The sequence below is a fragment of the Pieris napi genome, chromosome 14, assembly GCF_905475465.1.
Source record: "Pieris napi chromosome 14, ilPieNapi1.2, whole genome shotgun sequence".
Taxonomy (NCBI): domain Eukaryota; kingdom Metazoa; phylum Arthropoda; class Insecta; order Lepidoptera; family Pieridae; genus Pieris; species Pieris napi.
The window spans coordinates 12634182-12652763 of record NC_062247.1 but is presented as its reverse complement, the minus strand read 5'-3'; the positions used below and the strand labels follow the sequence as shown (position 1 = coordinate 12652763).

Here is an 18582-nt window from a genome sequence, read left to right as displayed (position 1 = left end):
ACCTGAAGGAATTGAAACGCAGGCGAGCTACATCTAAAATCTAAGTTATGTTAAAGTCGGTCGAAGCCTACTTTATCTAAATCAAATAATAGACACGAGAGGTTTTTTAAATGGTATTTTATTTTTTTTGTCAAAACAAAAGAATGTACACAGTATTTGGTGTATAGCTTTCGAAAACGTGACACAGCAAAGTTTGGAATGATTTAGAAAAAAATTTAAACTCGTCATAGTAAATGTTATATTTGACAAAGTTCATACAGAATAGCAAATACGTACATTTTCAAATATCGGATCTCCTAATAATAAACATTACGCTAATTGTCATCACCTAAGTACTTCGTACACAGTCACTTCACGTCACTCACTCTCACTCACTGCACGGACACGTCGCGACAAGGTCTCTTAGGCGAAGTCCCCTCCTCCGACTCTTCTCTCCTCTTCAGCGACGCGGATTCCTTTTCTTCATCCGACGGTTCCTGGCTTTCGCCCTCGGGATTCGTCGTCTCGGGGGCGTCCCGGAGTCTGTCCGGGCAGGGCCCGCTCCCTCCGTCGGCGGCGGCTCGCTTCATCCTCGTCACGCGCGTCTGCAGCGCCCTGTGCAGCTGGCCGATGTCACCCGGCGCTCCCTGCAACGCAACTCTCCATCACGCACCGACCACCGCAGATACAACGCCGACACAAAAAAATCATTTATATATTTAGGTGACACAATGTACACTTACACAAAAGAGGTGACTCACCATGATGAGGAACAGTTTGACCTGCAGCTGCGCGTCGGCGGCGGTGATGCGCAGAGACTTGGCGCCGGCCAGCTCCAGCACCATGTCGGGCCACAGCAGCGTGTTGAGCGCCACCCGCAAGGAGCCTGCCACTCGAGCCACGAGACGGGCGCCGCCGCCTGCGCCGTCGTTTAGCCGCAGCACGCCGCGGCCGCGCTCGCGCCACCCGCCCGCCTCCCACGCGAACAGCCGGCACGTCATCTGCAGCACGTTGGTCTCGCCCTCTTCGCCCGTGGTGGTGCAGTTGGAGGTGGGGGGCGGGGGCCGGGCGTGCGACCGCTCGTACTCCGCGGCCGCCGCGGCCAAACTCTCCGATCTGCCCTCGCCGGGCCCGGGGTCCTCCTGAAGTATCACGATTCAATTCATACTCGCGTAATGCGAGACATTGTGGCTGAATCTCTTCAAAAGTCAAGCAATTTTACCGTACCTGAGGATTTTCTTTGACGGTGGCCGCGGCGCTCGAAAACAATAGTTCAGGTGTTCCATTGGTGGAAGTGTGATTGTCTTGACTTTCTCCATCGTTCAGGGCTTCTTTCATGACGACTCTCTCGCTTAAATTCTGTCCGAAAACAAAACCTGCCGATGGTGTGGAAGCGGAAGATACGCGTGCGGTTACGGCGGTATTAGTCTTGGGAGTGGCATTAGTACTTCCCAGTGGGACAAATTTAGGTCTTTCGTCTTCGTCGTCGTTACTATCTTGTGTACTAGCCACTGCCTCGCCATGAATTTTCTTATCCACATTTAGCTCTTCCGTAGTTATTTTGGCAAATAGATTACATGTTGGTTTTAGTTGAGGTGGGCGTAACACTGATCCTACAATAACCCAAATATTTATTTATTTATTTTATTCCATATCATTATTCTATCTTTACAGTTATTACTAATTCGATAGAACGACACAATATTTATACCCAATTAACCTACACAAAAAACATTAAAAAAATATATGTATATACCTAAATCTTATAACTAATAATATAGGAAGCAACTCATATATATATTGAATATATTTTAAATATCACTTTTTATGATTTAATAATAAAAACAGTACAGATTAAACAATAATATAAAAATATTTAAAACCTTAGATACAAACTGATTAATAGGTACAACAGAAAAATTGTTTTATAAATTATTTTTAATGTTTCATATAACTTATGTACACTACATATATTAAAAAATAATTTGTAAAACTAGTATCATATTGCAAAGTTTCATAACTACATTGCATTCTGAGGTGTAAGAACTGGCATTTGAGGTTGACTGATGACTACAGCTGTTATGATAGCATTTCGGTATCAATAGATTGAACTATGGAGGAACATACACCACATTAAGTGTACATTTGATTAACATACCTATCTAGTATATTGATCAAACTAAATGTAGCATGGCAGATTATATGGACCTATCAAGCACTCACAGACTGTATGTTCGAAATGGTATGTTAAGACAAGGAATTGGCATATCCTACATGAGTAAAGCCCAAGAACTATTCACCTCTAGCAATCACTGATACCACAAAATTAATTCAATCATAAACCATTTTAGCAATTTTATTTATTATCAACATTATCTATTACTTAAAAGACTCACATTTCCAATTCCAATCAATATGAACCTTAGAATTTTTAATGTGAAGATCACACAAAGTTGAAATTACAGCATGTTGAGACTTTACATAAAGAATTTTATTAAATGAGAGATTCTGTAAAATAATTAGCACATCCAAATCTATTTCTATTTGACTGTCAAGTCAATTCATTCATTCAATAGTACCTACCCAATTGATTAGTGCCCTTATTAGAACAACTTGGTAATCCAGATGAACCAAAACCACCTAATTTAGGTTTTGCCAAAACGATTCGCGACGGAGAGCCATTGTAAAGATCTTCGGTTTGTTTTCCTGCAAGCCAGATATTGAATTTGTAGTAGAATTTTTTACCAGTAATTTTCTAAACGCAAATTATCTATACATTTCATAATCCGTACGGACCAGAAGGAAACACAGTCATATTTATACATTACTATTTATAAAGTTTTTAAATTTTACATATCGCAAATTTACGTAAATCTTCTTTATATCGCTGGTAAATAATAATTGCAAATAGAAGTGTGTGAGCCGAAAAAAAGAAAAACAAAAAAGTAGACGACTTAGAATGCATTGTCAAAAAGTAGAGTGGTTAAGTATTATTGGAAAAACTTAATTATAAACATAGATGCAAATATGTTATATATATTAATGAATATTTATGGAACTGAAACTTATAACGAGAAACAATTGTATTACGAAAATTATTTACCTTGCTTTGTATCTGCCATTATCGCACTTCCTATATCCAAGAGCACAAAATATTACAATCACAGTATGCACAGACTAGGAAGAATACAACAACCTCTTAAGCTGGGGATACACATGCCCGTAGCTTGCTCACTAGCATACCAGCTCCTTGCAAGTGCCAGCTACAGTCATGTGTATTCACTAACTGGCATACCTGTAACTGGAAGCTAGCTGGTTGCAAGTAGCTAGCACAACATTTGATTTTCTTGCATGCCCGTTGAGGGAGGGGTCGCGGGGGGACTGCTAACCTGGCACGTGTGAACAGACGCGACAGCTACGGGCATGCCAGTAGCCGACTCGTTGCGGCTCGTTGTGTGAATCTCTTACCCAAACCCGTCTTCGTTTTTTCTTTTTATCTTTCATTAATTTAGCTACACATTCAATCGCTAGTAACAACACAATTTTGTTGAATTCACTTCGATTGTTATCCATCTTTAACGCGCAAGAACAGGTAGGTACGAAATACTCTCACGAACTGTCCTGTGTATACGCGATGGTAATACTGGCATGCAAGGGCACAGTATGCATGCCAGTATTACTTGCAAATGTATCCGCAGTCTGCCAGTTACTCATACATGCCAGTAACTTTCATGCTTGGCATGTGTATCCCCAGCCTTAGACCTGCGACAAAATTGCTTTATTATTGTGAACACAAAACGAATTTCTTTGGGAATGAGAGAAGTATGAGAAAATGACAATTAATTCGTTTACTTTGCCTAGTTTTAGGGCACTCTTGTCACAGTGATTTTATCTCAAGCCATTTTAAAGACATAAAAACAACCAACCAACTTTCTGAATTTGTAAAATTTTCTGTAATGAATACTCAATACAGAATAAGATTATAGTAATGATAAATATGTGCGTTTTCCAATTACAGCACTAGAGCTCATTATGCGGCATAATGCTCAACGTTGAATGTTCCAACTACAGCAACGCTTCGCACAATTGAGCACTCTCAAAACTTATGCTCTCGCGTGCTTCTCGCAATCAATACCAACACAGTGACAGAAAATTTACCAGTGTTTTTCTTTAAGTTGGCTTTTATCGAAATTTTCGTTAGTAAATATTATTTATTGTTGAAAAATTTGTAAGGCTTTCGTTTCCTCGTAGATTTTGAAAATAATTAAAGTTATTTCAAACTGCTAAAAAAAAATATAGAAATATAAAATAAATAGTTACTTTTTTTATATTCCACATTTAAAATATGAATACAATTTTATTTTAAAATTCGGATCTGTAAACAAATTTATTTTACAGGATTATACTTTTGTTGTGTTGCAATGGTTTTGAAAAAGTATACTTATATTTTTTTTAGAAATCATAAAAAAAATTACTCAAAACGTAAATGATGTAAAGTTTACCACATCTTAATATATATATTTCTTGTGTGCGTGTGTATGTGACTGAACTCCTCCTAAACGACCGGACCGATTTTGATGAAATTTTTTGTGTGTGTTCAAGGGGATCTGGGAATGGTTTAGATTCACAAATCAGCCCGCCAGATGTTAAGGGTAGTCCACCCCTAATTTTTATTTTTTTATTTATAAATAAAATTTTATTTTTTATTTTTTTTATGTTACAGAATTAAAAAATACATACAACCCCTAATTTTCAACCCTCTACGATCAACCCCTATTTTTTTATTATAAATGATATACATGGCAAAACGACGTTTGCCGGATCGGCTAGTTATTTATACATTAATGAGGTTGCTAACTCTATTCAGAAGATTTTTTTTTTCAACACTGACTTAGCGCACTCTGCTGATGCATTTGAAAACTAATTCACGTTGCAATTAAGCTTCAGCATTATGCGGCATTGTGCGGCACTGAGTCGCATAATGCTCTGTAATTGGAAAACGCACTATTTATTTAAAAGAAGCAGTTAAGTGGCAACATTGCATTAAGTTTTTAATGCGGGACCCAAGGGCGGTAAGCCGGTATTTACTGAATGTTTGAATGACATCTTGTCATCATAATATTAATAATATAAGAAATGTATACGATCGACATACCTAATCTGATGACATGGCATTAAACATCATAATTTGATAAATGGATTTACATTTTACGACCACCAAGTAAAAAAGAATATGAGTATGGATGAGGTGTCACATTCTCCCCAAAGATAAACTACGTTTAAATTAAAGACAAAATATAGCTAGGTGTCCAACCTTACTTTTTACTAGGTTCTATGCTTTAGTTCTTGGTCTTAGGACTTGAGACAAAATCACTTTTCAACAGGCGTGGCCCACTATATAATACTCAACGAATTTTTATATGCATGTGAACGACAAAAATATCTCAAGCTTTGCGCGTGACCATTTTCATACAAATTCGTTTAGTACTGTCACGTCTGTCAAAGTGATTTTACTTCAAGCCTAGGATTAACTCAAATTACACTACATTTTCTTGACATTGTCACTAATTGTTTGTTGTTTTTTCAATTAAGTAGTAAATTATTGACCACGTGACAATATTATGTGTCAGTGTACTTAGTGCTACCAAGTACCAAAACGTTTATTAGTGAGTTGACTCAAGCTGTCGCAGAACAGTGAGTTAGCGCAAAAGCGCCGCGAACGTGTTAATTAATGATATAACATTTGTTTAGTATTAGATAATTATTAAATTCTTAGAATAGAATAAAATAGTAGAAGCCTAAAACAGTGTGTAAACTTCATACTTTTATTATCTCCTTTACTTAATGGAATAAATTATTATCAAACGAAACAAAGTTATTTAATCTGAGATACTACTCTACAACTTAGCGCGATAAATTACACGTCTCTACTAACCAACAAGCTAAATCTATTTAATCATGCTCTTTTCGTTAAATATGTGTGAAGCTATATAAAAGACATTATTGTGTTCTATAAAGTGAAAACTACACTGCATCAGTCTTTATTCACTGAATTTTAAAACTATTTTATTGTTGCTGGTAAGTTACCTTTTGTCTCATTCATGTCAATTATTTTTTGAATACTAGATGTACACCTACAAACAATTCAGTGAACTGAATATTTCATGTAGTGTGCAAAAAAATCGTTTGGTATCACAGTCTAAAGCAATGCAATTTTGCAACTACATTGTTGCACATGTTAACTAGTAGCTATACAAACTTATGGTGTTATTCATAAACATTATAACCTTTAAAGTTTAAACCAAGTAAAATAATGTTTTGTCACATGATTTATTTGCATAGTAACAAGAATGACATATCAATCAATAGCAATTAAAGGCTAATAGCATATTTAAAAAATAAGGAGGATAAAATTTTAATCTTAAAATCAAAACTAAGATTCATTAGAAGCTATAGCTTCTATAGGTCAAACTCCAATATGTTTTGATATTCTTAGCATTAGGTCTGACTCTGAAATTTTCCCTAAGATTGTTATCAGCAAAACATTCTTCTGGAATTAGCATTAATTTGAAGAATGTCAACTGTGATCTCTACACACAGCCTTATTGGTTTGCCTTAATCTTTAATATTACATTAGAAAAATAGGATTCTTATCATTAAGTTAAATCACTAAGAAATTTATGGGGCATTTATATAATATACTTATTTATGATTGTAAAAATTTTAAGAGTTAGCAAAAGCCTTTGTCTCACATTATGTCTGCTATCATGACACCATGATAGGATAGTTGCAGGCAGTTGGTGACAAAGAGCCCTACTAGTTTCCTGTACAATATCTAAAGTAAACTACTTCCACAAAAAACATTTTGTTCACACAAAGTAATAACTGTTTTGCTTAGTCATCTTTATATCATAGAAAAACAAACAAGCTTGTAATGCCTCACCTTGCTTTTTTCTTGTAGTGAAAATGGTCATAACTGTAGATTCAAGATGGATTTGGCAATATTGTTGTTTTATTCAATATATTCTAATACAAATTATTGACGAACATGATAGCCTGTTTGCTTCTAGAAGGTTTAATGTTGCATTTGAGTAAAAAGATTTATTTCAGTTTTAGTAAACTTCATAATTTTGATTAGTAATATTTTTGTAACAGTTATGTTGACATAAGCCCTAAAGTTTTCAGAGTTTGTTGGTAAGCAACAACAAGAAAAAGTACTTCCTTCAGTAAAGCAATCACATAAAATAATAGATTGATGAAATAACACAGAGTTGCATTGATGCAATAACATAGTTAGTTTTTCCAGATAACATGGAGAAAGAAGATGAGGCTCGACGAGGCAACTTACTTGATGATATGCCACCTATTAACTGTGATGTCATGATAGACTCTGTCTATGGCAGCAGCAAGGACATTGGCGATACAACCTTCTGTTTAGGAAATTACATACCAGACTTTATGAAGGTAAAGGGCTGAGCCCTGATACGGTTGTAAGGTATGAAATTAGGACTGTCATATTTATTTAATGTGGTGCCAGGTGTAAAAACCAATAAGGTTTGTGTTATTTGTCAGTTAGGTATTTATAAATCGAAAAATCACATCAACATCATCGCGGCGTCATTCCTATGTGCACATTAATTACAATAAACAAATTTTACCAATATTTATATATATTATGTTGAACGGATATTCTTACATATCTAGATAACACTTTACCTTTTTGTCCATACTACTAATATATACTATATTTTAGCTTTACTAAAGAATAGACCTTTCGCGGTACAAATGTGTTATCATACCATGCAAGCTGTAATGACTCGGCAAATCCTCAAGGTTATGAAAATGTGCACAATTCATTATAAAATGTTAATTGCAAAGAATTATGAAATTAATATGGGACCACTAAAGACGTCGTAAGTGGTTAGTTTTCTCCGTAAGCGGAAACAATATAGACTTAGCCGTCGTTCGCTCAGATGCTGTTCACGATGCGGTCTCACCACATGTTGACGGATGTGGTCCTGGAGGTGGGCAACGAGCTGTTCCACGTGCACAAGGTGGTGCTGGCCGCCGGCAGCCCCTACTTCAAGGTAAACTATATTTATAATGCGTTAGTCGATTCAGGTTACGTCATTACCGAACGATGCGTGTAATTTTAACGGGAAGTTAAATATCTCCTCGTTTAAACTTAAGACAGTCGAAAGAGTGTGTATAAAAGAGAGCAGTGCGACAGGCGATGTTCACGAGCGGGCTGAAGGAGTGCGAGATGTCGCGAGTGCGGCTGCAGGGCGTGTGTCCGTCCGCCATGGCCTGGCTCGTGTACTTCATGTACACGGGCAAGGTGCGCATCACGGAGGTCACCGTCTGCCAACTGCTGCCCGCCGCCACCATGTTCCAGGTACGCACTACCGGTCTGCTCGTGCCGCTAATCATTTCACTCGCCTTCCAATTATCACATTTCATAATTTCCGGCGGAACATATCTCGTCGAGGTCGCTCGGCGAAGACGTGTTCCGCCGGAGGAGATGCTTTTGCGGAAGAGTGACGGACGGAGTGGTGTAGAGGGACGTTATATTGCAGTCGTGTGCCGCAGATCTCGAATGTCATAGACGCGTGCTGCGCCTTCCTAGAGAGGCAGCTGGACCCTCTCAACGCCATCGGCATCGCCAACTTCGCCGAGCAGCACGGCTGCGTCGAGCTCAAGCAGAAGGCCAACCAGTTCATCGAGAGAAACTTTATACAGGTGAGTGCCATCGGTCATCTTACTCGAATTAATTATAAATAAGATATCTCAACATATGTAAAAGTAATGGGACTTTTTAAAGTTGCGCTTGCGATTTAACAAATTCTTTACACGTAGCGTTAGGCCAATGCCGTCACGAGACGTGATGTGATGCCGTGACGAGGGAGGGAGCGAGAGACGGGACTCGGCACGTATTATCTGTGTGTATATCTCACGTTTAATCTAAAAGCGACGATTTCACTATTTTGATTTCGGACGGAGCATGTTCCGACCTTAAACCCGTGAACGCTGGGGTCCCACAAGGCTGTGTTCTATCCCCGACCCTGTTTCTTCTGCATATCAATGATATGTTGCAGCTTAGCAACGTTCATTTCTATGCGGACGACAGCACTGGGGATACTGTTTACACTGGCCGGACATGTATTTCTTGGGCATTTGTCGATGAGTACCGGAACAAGTTCCGTCTGATGTCGAAACTCTGCTACGTGGACTGGGGTAGACTAAATCTAGTCCAATTTAACCCGAAGAAGACACAAGTTTGCGCGTTTGATTAAAAAAAATCCCTTTCTTGCTACTCAGTTTTTGCCATACACCACCACTATGTGGAACCAGCTGCCCACTGAAGTATTTCCGAACCAGTTCGACTTAGGGTCTTCAAGAAAATAGCGTATCAATTCTTAAAAGGCCGGCAACGCACTCGCGAGCCTTCTGGCAATGTGAGTGTCCATGGGCGGGGTATAACTCTTAACATCAGATGAGACTCCTGCCCGTTTGCCTACTATTACCTAAAAAAAATATTATCCAAAAAAATTAGACAATCAAACTCTACAATTTTGTAACATTATTAAGTATAGATTTAATTATTTCATAATATAATTTTGGCAGGTTTGCCAAGAGGAGGAATTCCTACAACTGACGGCGCCAGAGATAATAAATCTCATCAGAAAAGATGAACTGAACGTCAGAGAAGAACGGGAAGTATACAACGCCGTATTGAATTGGGTTAGTGCTGATCTTGTACTCGACTTCCCTATATGTCAATCGATTGGCCATTGCCAACATTGTCGCCACAAATATACAATTATTGCTATCTTTGTTTTGCCCGTTTGCCCCTTATCTTTCCTATGCTACACCACGGAAACTAAAGACGTTATTTAACAAAATATTATGTCTACGTTTGATGATAAAAAACTGACAGTACCTAGTCCCGATTGTGTATATTCCCTTTCTGAAAACAGAAAAGAAAAGCCATAAATAGACCCAAATTCTCTATCCACGTGTAATATGTGACAACTTAAACATAAGTATAACTAACAATAATTAATTGAACTGGGATAATGCAACATTTTCTTTAATATTATGTAGTTCATGCAAATAAGAACAAAGTTTCGTGAATGACATCTCGTCATTATAATCACCAGTTCGTCATCTAACTGACCCTGACAAATGTATACGAACAAGCACACGAGCGTGAATTAGGAGAGTCATCACTCGAGAGCCAAATAGTTAGGCCTACTCTCGCTGGTCAACTATAGCGAAGAACGAATAGCTTAGAAACCGGGCACAAGAGTGCTCTCCCCACACGAATTCACGAAAGGTTTCAAGAAAATTGCCTTTGAAATTTCGACTACACTCCGTAGCCACGAGTCTTTAAAATTTATCTCTCGACCCTGACCGTATCATTGTCATTGCGTTATCGGAATGACGTCGACGAGACTATGACTCGCCAATTACGGCGTCCAATAGCTCATTTGCAATTCATGTATATTAGTTCAGGACCATATATTTTGTTGTTATGTTTTATATATCGCCTTTTGTGGGTTATCATACGATAAATTAATATACCTACAACTCAATCGGCAACGTCGGCCGGGCGACTCGCTCTGAGGTTCGAATGCTGGAAATGAACGTGTCCCGTGGAGGCTTTTTTGTTTTAACTACCCCGAAAGGCAGCGTCGCCTTGTGCTTTCCGTTTTGAGGCTTTTGCCCGGTCGATAAATGGAGTGACACGTGCAATATGCGAGGACGGCAGACTACAGCCGACTATTATTCGACAAAACTAATATTTGATATAGCTTATCCCGGAGGTCGACAGAAAAGCTCGAGCCGTTAGATAGGTTAGCCGTAGGGTTATTACTTTAATTACAACCGTCGCCGAAGTGCACGGTCGTAGTATACCGTTCGGCGAAACAGGTGAAGTACGACGAAGAGCGGCGTCACCCGCGCATGGAGCACATCCTGCAGGCGGTGCGCTGCCAGTTCCTGACGCCCAGCTTTCTAAAGGAGCAGATGACCACCTGCGCCGTCCTTCAGAAGGTGCCCGCCTGCCGAGAGTACCTCGCCAGGATATTCCAGGTCTCGAAACAATTCAATCTCACTCTATTCTAAGACGTAGGGTCGATCGTCGCCTCGAAGCCGACGACCGGCACTCGTTCGACGAAGCTTATGACGGTTTTCGCCTCGGCACCGCAGGACCTGACGCTCCACAAGAAGCCCGTGGTGAAAGAGAGACGACCCAACACGCCCCGCATCATCTACGTGGCGGGAGGCTACTTCCGCCATTCCATCGACACCTTCGAAGCCTACAACCTGGACGACAACTGCTGGAGCACGCTCCCTCGCCTCACCGTGCCTCGCTCGGGGCTCGGAGCCGCCTTCCTGAAGGTGCGTACTCGCTTCCGCTCGACGAATTGGTATCCTCCTCATCCTATCCTAAGAGTCCTCTTCTGCGTCCAGGGGATCTTCTACGCGGTGGGAGGCCGCAACACGTCGCCGGGCTCGTCGTACGACAGCGACTGGGTGGACGTGTACAACCCCGCCACCGAGCGATGGAGGCCGTGCAGCCCCATGGCCACGCCGAGACACAGGGTCAGTAGACTTCGCGCAGGCCGCGACCTCGTCCGACGTCTCGCTTAAATCGTGGCTGTCCGTCAGGTGGGCGTGGCGGTGATGGACGGGCTGCTGTACGCCGTGGGAGGCTCCGCCGGTTCCGAGTACCACAAGTCCGTCGAACGGTAAGCGCCGAGGCCTTCGCGCCGCCCGCCCGCGCCCGGCGACTGACCCGATCCGATTGCAGGTACGACCCCGAGACGGACACGTGGACGTACGCGGCGGCGATGGGCTGCGCCCGGCTCGGGGTGGGCGTGGCCGTCGTGAACCGGCTGCTGTACGCCGTGGGCGGTTTCGACGGCGTGCGGCGCGTCCGCTCCGTCGAGTGCTACCACCCCGAGAACAACGTGTGGAGCGAGGTGGCGCCCATGGGCGTCGCCCGCAGCGGCGCCGGAGTGGCCGCCCTCGGCCAGCACGTGTACGTGGTGGGCGGCTACGACGGCGCGCAGCAGCTGGCCGCCGTGGAGCGCTACGACACGGAGCGCGACTCGTGGGAGACGGTGGCGCCCGTGCCGGTGGCGCGCTCGGCGCTGTCGCTCACCGTGCTGGACAACAAGCTCTACGCCATGGGTCCGTAGCTCCGCTCCTCTCCCTGGCCCCGTCCGTCTCCGCGCTGACGCCTCCTCTGTTCGCAGGCGGCTACGACGGCAACGCGTTCCTGGACATCGTGGAGGTGTACGACCCGGCCACGGACTCGTGGAAGAGCGGGCCGCCGCTGACGTCCGCGCGCTCGGGCCACGCGTCCGCCGTCTGCTACCAGCATCCGGCGCCCGCGGATGCGCACTCGCGCTCGTGACCGGGCGTTCCCGAACCTCCGATGAGCCACGACCGCCTCGCGCTAAAACGGTGATCGTCGACTCGTCCGGAAAGGACGGCTCCGCGCGTGAAACGTTCGAGGTGACCGACGCAGGCGATTTGAGTTCACTTTATCACTTTTACACATATTTTTGTAGACACGTGACAGTCGGTCGGATCCTCGACAGAATTGCATTTCGTATAAATCTTAATTATGATAATATAATATGGCCGTGGACATCTAAGTCTTTATGGTTTAATTCGTGATACGATCGCTAATGTAATGTAATAATTATAAATTGTAATAAATAAAATTAAACAGTACGTATGTGTATATATGGCGAGGTGGATATTTTAATCATAAGTAATCGTGTCCTCGATGTACATAGGTAAGTTAAAATATGATTTTTATAAATAAATTGAGATTTACGAGAATTAAGTGTATTTTAATTTTAGATAAGTCACTCTTGATATACGACGACTCCGCCTCGATCACGGCGAGGAAGACCCGGAGGGGCCGAGTCTGCCGTTCGCATGGAGCGTCATGCGCCTGAAACACGAATTGCTCCTGAGCTATATTTGTATCATAATATAATAATATTGTCCAATACGTTACACAAACATTTGTCAACATTGTGTGGCTAAAAAAGAGAAACTATAAGAGAAATAGTTTTAATCAATATAATAATAATAAAAGTGTGCGCGATGGCATTCGAAAGCAGAATCGACATAAAATTGTACGATAATCAGACTCGCCCCGGCCTCCGTTGACCCGGTTCATTAAAAAGAAATAGGCACGCGTAAACCGCGAACGGCTCAATATTTATCATTATACCGTTATGTCCGCCGATGTAGATTTTAGTGACGTCCGTCACGATGATAGAAAAGAAAATAGCAGGCGATAACGACGATCGTTCTGTCCTCGTACGATTCGTTTAGGAAAAGCAGAGTCGAAGTGGTCTCCGCGACGCGATCGATATCGTCGTCGACGTTTTATATTTTCACGTCAGCGATCCGACAGACCGAAAGGGCGAGACGACGACTCGGCTAGAGTTTCTTTATTTTCCTTCGCCGTTTGACGAAAATCCTCACGTCGGGGACGTCTCCGGCCTCGTCGAGAACGGTATCTTTGACGGATCGACCGGCAGCGACGCAGTTCTGATCTTTGAGGGGGGTCGATGTCGCCAGAGCCGTGAGAGGACGCGCGGTGTCGATCGAGACACTTTTCGAGATGTCTCCGTCGATATCGTCCTCTAGAAGCTTAGATTGAACTCCCGTCGAGACGATGACGACGTCCGGCCTGTCCGTGGATATGGCAGGTTTGATGTTCTCAAACAAATTGGCCTTTTCTGGTATTCGAGTATCGCTGCAAATGACGGTACCGTTCGTTAATTGTTCGCTCGCGGTCACGTTGACGTCGACACGCGTGTCCGCAATGCTTTCTAGAATGAGACCGGGACCTGGGTTTGGATCGTTTTCAACATGATCGACAGCATTCTGTGAATCGTTGCAAATGGATGCAAATTTAATCTTCGGGCTCTCGGCGACTTCTACGCTTCGAATGCCTAAATCCTCAGGCATTATCAGGCTATTGCTGCTTTCTCCAAATAAGTCGCTAAACTTCTTTTGACCGTCCGGTGCCAGAGTGCTCTTGTCGATTTCCTTGAATTTTGTTTCATCTAATTTCTTTTTTTTATGTTTTTTGTTACTAATATTAACTTTACTGTGTTTGTCACTCTTTTCTGGACATTGTCTTCGTTTAGGCTCTTGGTATTTTTTTGGTTTTTCAAGTTGAGTGCTCGTATCAGTAATATCTTCGCTTCCTCGCTCACATTTAAGTTTGTCCGGTGAATCGAGCGAGTTCTTATGGATTTTAACATTGTTAACAGATTTACTTTTGTCTGGTACTTGGTCCAATTCAACATTACAAGTTGTATTTTTCCCTAATTTGGATGTTTCCCTATTTGAAAGGCTTTCTTCTGCCCTATTGTCCTCCAACGAGATAGCTGCGTTTCTATTGTTTTCATTTTGAAGAGATTTGACAAAATCTTTAGGCGGTATATCTGTCTCTTCCCTATCCTTTGTTTTTGGGATATTCTCAATATGGTTTTCTTGATCTACTGGAATTTTGCTATCGATTTCTTTTTTATTTGTTACAATATGAGATATTATTTTATTTTCACCGGAATTAGATGAACTTTGATACGTGAATGTATTTTTATCCGACTTAGATTGTTTAATTTTGTCTATGGTCTGACCGTCGGCGGAACTTCTATCTGCGTTATTATCGCTACCTTCGTCACTCAACAGCAAGTCCCCTTCGACAGTTTCTATACTAACAAATGGGTGTGGCTCCGTGTCATTAATAAATGACATTTCACTTTTAGAAGTGCCAGCTTGTGACTCGTGTGTTGGCCTACGCGCATTTGTCAACAAACTTGGAAAGTCAGCCTTGTTCGTGGAGTATTGTGGAGGTTTGCTATTCACTTTGGGGACTTCTGATGTTATTGAACTGCTTTTAGTTACACATCCGTTAGAATTTACTTTGCCGTTTGTCGAATTGCGATCGTCTCGTGTGGGTTTTAAAGAGATTTCTGAATACTTTTGCAGATTATCTTGAAGACATTGAACCGAAGGAGGTTTCAGCAATAACGCATCTGGAATAATTACTTTCGGAATACCCCAAAGTGACGGGTTAACTCTTTGTAAATAAACTTCAGTACTAGATCTGCTCTTCAAAACATCTTGGCCGTTTTCGGCTCGTACAATATATTTCTTGCTAGTTATTCTGGGATCGGCCTGTGGTGTTGCAGCCGTATGAATTATTTCTGAAAAAAAACTTTAATTTTTGTTATTCGATCACATTAGTAAAAATAAAAGTGCAAACTTGGCGGACATACCTTTAATCGATGAATGATCGCTATCACAGTGCAAATAATCCGGCGATTGACACGATCCGAGAGGGTCTTCGGGCGTCGTTAAAGCTGCGTCGAAGCTTATTAGTTCTGAATCTCCAGATCTCTCTCCGCTTCTTTCCGAACCGGCATATGTTCCATATGAATCCACGCGAATTTTTTTTTGGCTCGGTTCTTCAGAATGTGGCAGTAGCTTGTGTTTGAGAACAGGTTGTTCAATTTGATCGACTGGAATTATATCACGATGGGCCGAGTGTTCTGAATCGTTGTAGTGTTTTCGTCTGTCGTGACTTTTACGTCGACTAAATCTATCGGCCGGTGGAGATCTGGATCGGTGACGCGAAATTCTTTGAGGGCTGTTCCGTCTATATCGCGTTTTCTCTCTCTGTCGATAGAGGTTATCGCTATATCTATCGTTGTCGCTCCTCATGGAGACGGACGCTTTGTGATATAATTGTTTTCCTTCAATACTGTTAGAGTTTTTAGTTTTGCTACTTTTCTTGTCTAAGGCTTCATCGTCTCTTAGTCTTTGCTCCTTTGGTAGGTGAGAGTGTTCCTCGTCACATCTATTTCTAAATTGGCTAAAATTAATTTAACTATTAATCTAATGGTTACCTATTCTATGATAAAATAATCATTAAAGCCCTTACCTAGGAACTGATTTCCTGAAATTTGGGATGTTTTTAGAGGAAGTCCTTTCTTTACTATCCAAAACATTTTCTTTTATATCCATCATGTGTCCTGATTTTCGTTTTCCAACCATTTTACAATGTATGTCCTCAGTTTTGTACCTGTGACAATTTCAGTATTCAAACCTTCGCATGTTCTATAGAGGTAGTATGGTAATAGATGTGGTTGCTTTTCAAACCCTGTTTGGTGATTGTGTGGAAATAGATGAAGCTCCATTGCTATTTATTCAGACACCTTCAACATATTTATTTAGAATTCGCTCAGTAGTTTTTAAGTTTATTCAGTATAGACATACAAAAATAAAATATCCCCTATATATAATATTTATGTAGATATATTATAGCCGACAGATAAAATGCACTTGACCTCAGATCATTCTGTGGTATAATATCCAATCCACAACCTTTGACTTAACTGACCTAGGTTTGATACCTGGCACATACATTTTGTATATAGATATATAGAAAATGTATATAGATTGAGATAGTGCATGATGAACAAAACTATTACTTAAATTTACCTGCTGCTGTCAATCTCAGTATTCTTAGAGATTGTCTCTTTATTACAAGTTACTTTCTTAAAACATTGTCTTCCTTTATTTTGAAATGTTTGAATTACCATCATGTCTTTCCTAGAAATATAAAAGGATTTTAGTTATAACATTTCAAATATTGTATGATGCTTACCTACAAAAAACCCTTTTTTATTTAATTCTTTAAATAAAATCTAGTTTTAAACACAAATGTATGTGACTCATGTAACAGTATTCTGTGTTCAAAATATCAAGTAAAGAAGTTTTTCTTAATTCAGAACAAATGTGTTACAGGCAGTATCAAAAATTTTGAAGGAAGCAAATCGGTCATTAAACTTATACATCATAAACACACACACAAGCTTGTGTGTGTGTTTATGACAATTTAAACAATCTAGAAAATTCGTTATTTGAGCAATACTCACTCCACATTTAACTGGGTAATCATATTTGTTTTTCTCTCTATTTCTGCTCTTGCAGTTTTCAGCAGTGATGAATAATTCAGTTCTAATTTTTTATATTCAGAACTAAGGTTTTCAAAATCCTGAAAAATGTTCTACAAATACAATGCACTACTATTCTGAGCTTATAAACACCTTTTTTTAAAAACAGTCTACTTTAATATCAATTGCAAGAAATTTAATTGAAAGAAAGAAACATGTATAACAAGCACACAAAACATAGACAAAGAAAAATAAAACTAAATACAACAAAAACATAGGTATACTAGTACACTCATGTTGCCACAGCACTGATTTTCAGTGAGTCCATTGATGATGTATTATAGAAATTAGAAAATATAACTTAAGGAATAGCAATATGAAGTAGTATAAAACTAAAATATATCTCTTATTTCTGTGTGCCCTTAGGAAATTGCCTCCTCCAATTGTTGTGCTTAAGAGTAAATATGAGCTAGTGAAATGCACACATGTGATAAATTTAGAACCTAAATGCACCCTGGTCTTAGAACAACTACTTCAAAAGTCAATTAAGTTCCTTTGTTTTCTGAGTGGTGGTAATATTTAGGAATTGTATGTAAAGCTTGACTATATTAAAGTTCATGAGGTAGGTAAAAATTATTTTAACACTATATTTAACATTCTAATAAATATACTCACAACTTGTAGTTGGTTTATAGTGCTGGTATATTGTTCGAGTTTCTTCTTCAATTCACTATTTTCATTTTTAAGCTGCAAGTAAATAATAAAATATTAATCTAAGGTCTCATTTTGGCGCTTAATTTTGTCAATGTCCGACGTACATCTTCAATTATGTTGGCTTCTTCATAATTCTCCAAATCATCATATATGTTTTCCATGGTGATGCGCGAATTCTAAAATATTTAAACTAAATTTAGCATTAGTTTATATTGTCGCTAATCATTATTTTATTAGTGATCAAATCTTAAATTACTTATTACATTATTCAAGTATTCAACTATCCATCGTAAAAGCGAAGGCTTGAGACAAAGTTATTATTCGACAATTTGTTTTTTTTTTTTGGAGTTTATGGCCTGGTATCTAGACCTTTAGGCCAATTTATTCGACAATCGACAGGCACAGCCACAGACCCACTAACGCCAAACAAATTTATACAAAAATGGTCACGTGACAAAGCGTGAACTAATGTCATTGCCATACAAATTCGTTTAACATTAGTCGTCACGACTGTTGAAAAGTATTTTTGTCTCAGGTCCCAGATCACAGATCAAGTAGGGAATAGTTGTTCGTTTTTTTAGAATGGAATGTTTTTGTTGATCTGAAGGGCCTTGTCAGCACAGCTCGGGCTGTTTTGGCGAGCGTAAATCTGTCTGAAATGGGTATTTCCCACGACTAGCGGGTCGTCGGGACGGAAGCTCACTGAAGTGAGCAAGGGACCTCGCCTTCCCCAGTTAAGGCGGTTTTTAATTCTGATTGGAACCATCCGCCACTCGGGCGGATTTTAATGTGTTGTTACTTACTGTCATGGAATCATACGGCCATTGTTGTCGGGTAGTAGTCGATGCTCTTAAGCACCAACGGGTTGGGATAATCTTTAGCCTCG

At 40.4% G+C, this 18582-nt stretch overlaps 3 protein-coding genes across 10 annotated transcripts; 1 reads left to right on the top strand and 2 right to left on the bottom strand.

Moving 5' to 3' along the window:
* Window positions 1-220: 220 nt before the first annotated feature.
* LOC125055955 (ran-binding protein 3) lies at window positions 221-3208 on the bottom strand. Of its 2 annotated transcripts, none has more exons than XM_047658733.1 (5): window positions 3083-3208; window positions 2563-2685; window positions 1207-1592; window positions 741-1121; window positions 221-626 (listed from the first exon to the last, which is right to left on the bottom strand). In XM_047658733.1, the coding sequence occupies exons 1-5, from the start codon at window positions 3099-3101 to the stop codon at window positions 372-374; spliced, it is 1164 nt and encodes a 387-aa protein (XP_047514689.1). In that variant the 5' UTR covers window positions 3102-3208; the 3' UTR covers window positions 221-371. The 2 variants fall into 2 exon arrangements, with proteins under 2 accessions (XP_047514689.1, XP_047514690.1); XM_047658734.1 differs by lacking the exon at window positions 3083-3208 and adding an exon at window positions 2776-2908.
* A 2193-nt stretch (window positions 3209-5401) lies between these two features.
* Window positions 5402-12837, top strand: LOC125055954 (kelch-like ECH-associated protein 1B). Of its 3 annotated transcripts, none has more exons than XM_047658730.1 (12): window positions 5402-6057; window positions 7277-7443; window positions 7953-8066; window positions 8210-8374; window positions 8569-8718; window positions 9604-9720; window positions 10912-11073; window positions 11191-11382; window positions 11455-11586; window positions 11653-11732; window positions 11795-12177; window positions 12243-12837. In XM_047658730.1, exons 2-12 carry the CDS (start codon window positions 7291-7293, stop codon window positions 12401-12403), a joined length of 1809 nt encoding a protein of 602 aa, XP_047514686.1. In that variant the 5' UTR covers window positions 5402-6057; window positions 7277-7290; the 3' UTR covers window positions 12404-12837. The 3 variants fall into 3 exon arrangements, with proteins under 3 accessions (XP_047514686.1, XP_047514685.1, XP_047514688.1); XM_047658729.1 differs by having other exon boundaries at window positions 5441-6057; window positions 7286-7443; XM_047658732.1 differs by lacking the exon at window positions 5402-6057 and adding an exon at window positions 6091-6857 and having other exon boundaries at window positions 7286-7443.
* Window positions 12828-18049, bottom strand: LOC125055953. 5 transcript variants are annotated; one of them, XM_047658724.1, is made up of 8 exons: window positions 17960-18046; window positions 17801-17872; window positions 17658-17729; window positions 16965-17095; window positions 16528-16638; window positions 15968-16108; window positions 15303-15898; window positions 13061-15230 (listed from the first exon to the last, which is right to left on the bottom strand). In XM_047658724.1, the coding sequence occupies exons 2-8, from the start codon at window positions 17855-17857 to the stop codon at window positions 13450-13452; spliced, it is 2889 nt and encodes a 962-aa protein (XP_047514680.1). In that variant the 5' UTR covers window positions 17858-17872; window positions 17960-18046; the 3' UTR covers window positions 13061-13449. The 5 variants fall into 5 exon arrangements, with proteins under 5 accessions (XP_047514684.1, XP_047514680.1, XP_047514683.1 ...); XM_047658727.1 differs by having other exon boundaries at window positions 15303-15883; XM_047658726.1 differs by having other exon boundaries at window positions 16965-17083; window positions 17960-18045.
* Window positions 18050-18582: the final 533 nt, after the last annotated feature.

Coding starts and splice junctions, on each gene's coding strand:
- LOC125055953 (XM_047658724.1), bottom strand. CDS start 17,857: ATGGAAAACATATATGATGATTTGGAGAATTATGAAGAAGCCAACATA. Junction 16,109..16,527: donor ACTGAGATTGACAGCAGCAG/GTAAATTTAAGT, acceptor AAATTGTCACAG/GTACAAAACTGAGGACATAC. Junction 15,231..15,302: donor CGATCATTCATCGATTAAAG/GTATGTCCGCCA, acceptor GTTTTTTTTCAG/AAATAATTCATACGGCTGCA.
- LOC125055954 (XM_047658730.1), top strand. CDS start 7,291: ATGGAGAAAGAAGATGAGGCTCGACGAGGCAACTTACTTGATGATATG. Junction 8,067..8,209: donor CCGGCAGCCCCTACTTCAAG/GTAAACTATATT, acceptor GCAGTGCGACAG/GCGATGTTCACGAGCGGGCT. Junction 8,719..9,603: donor TCGAGAGAAACTTTATACAG/GTGAGTGCCATC, acceptor TAATTTTGGCAG/GTTTGCCAAGAGGAGGAATT.
- LOC125055955 (XM_047658733.1), bottom strand. Junction 1,593..2,562: donor TAAGGGCACTAATCAATTGG/GTAGGTACTATT, acceptor GGGTTATTGTAG/GATCAGTGTTACGCCCACCT. Junction 1,122..1,206: donor CCGTCAAAGAAAATCCTCAG/GTACGGTAAAAT, acceptor GTGATACTTCAG/GAGGACCCCGGGCCCGGCGA.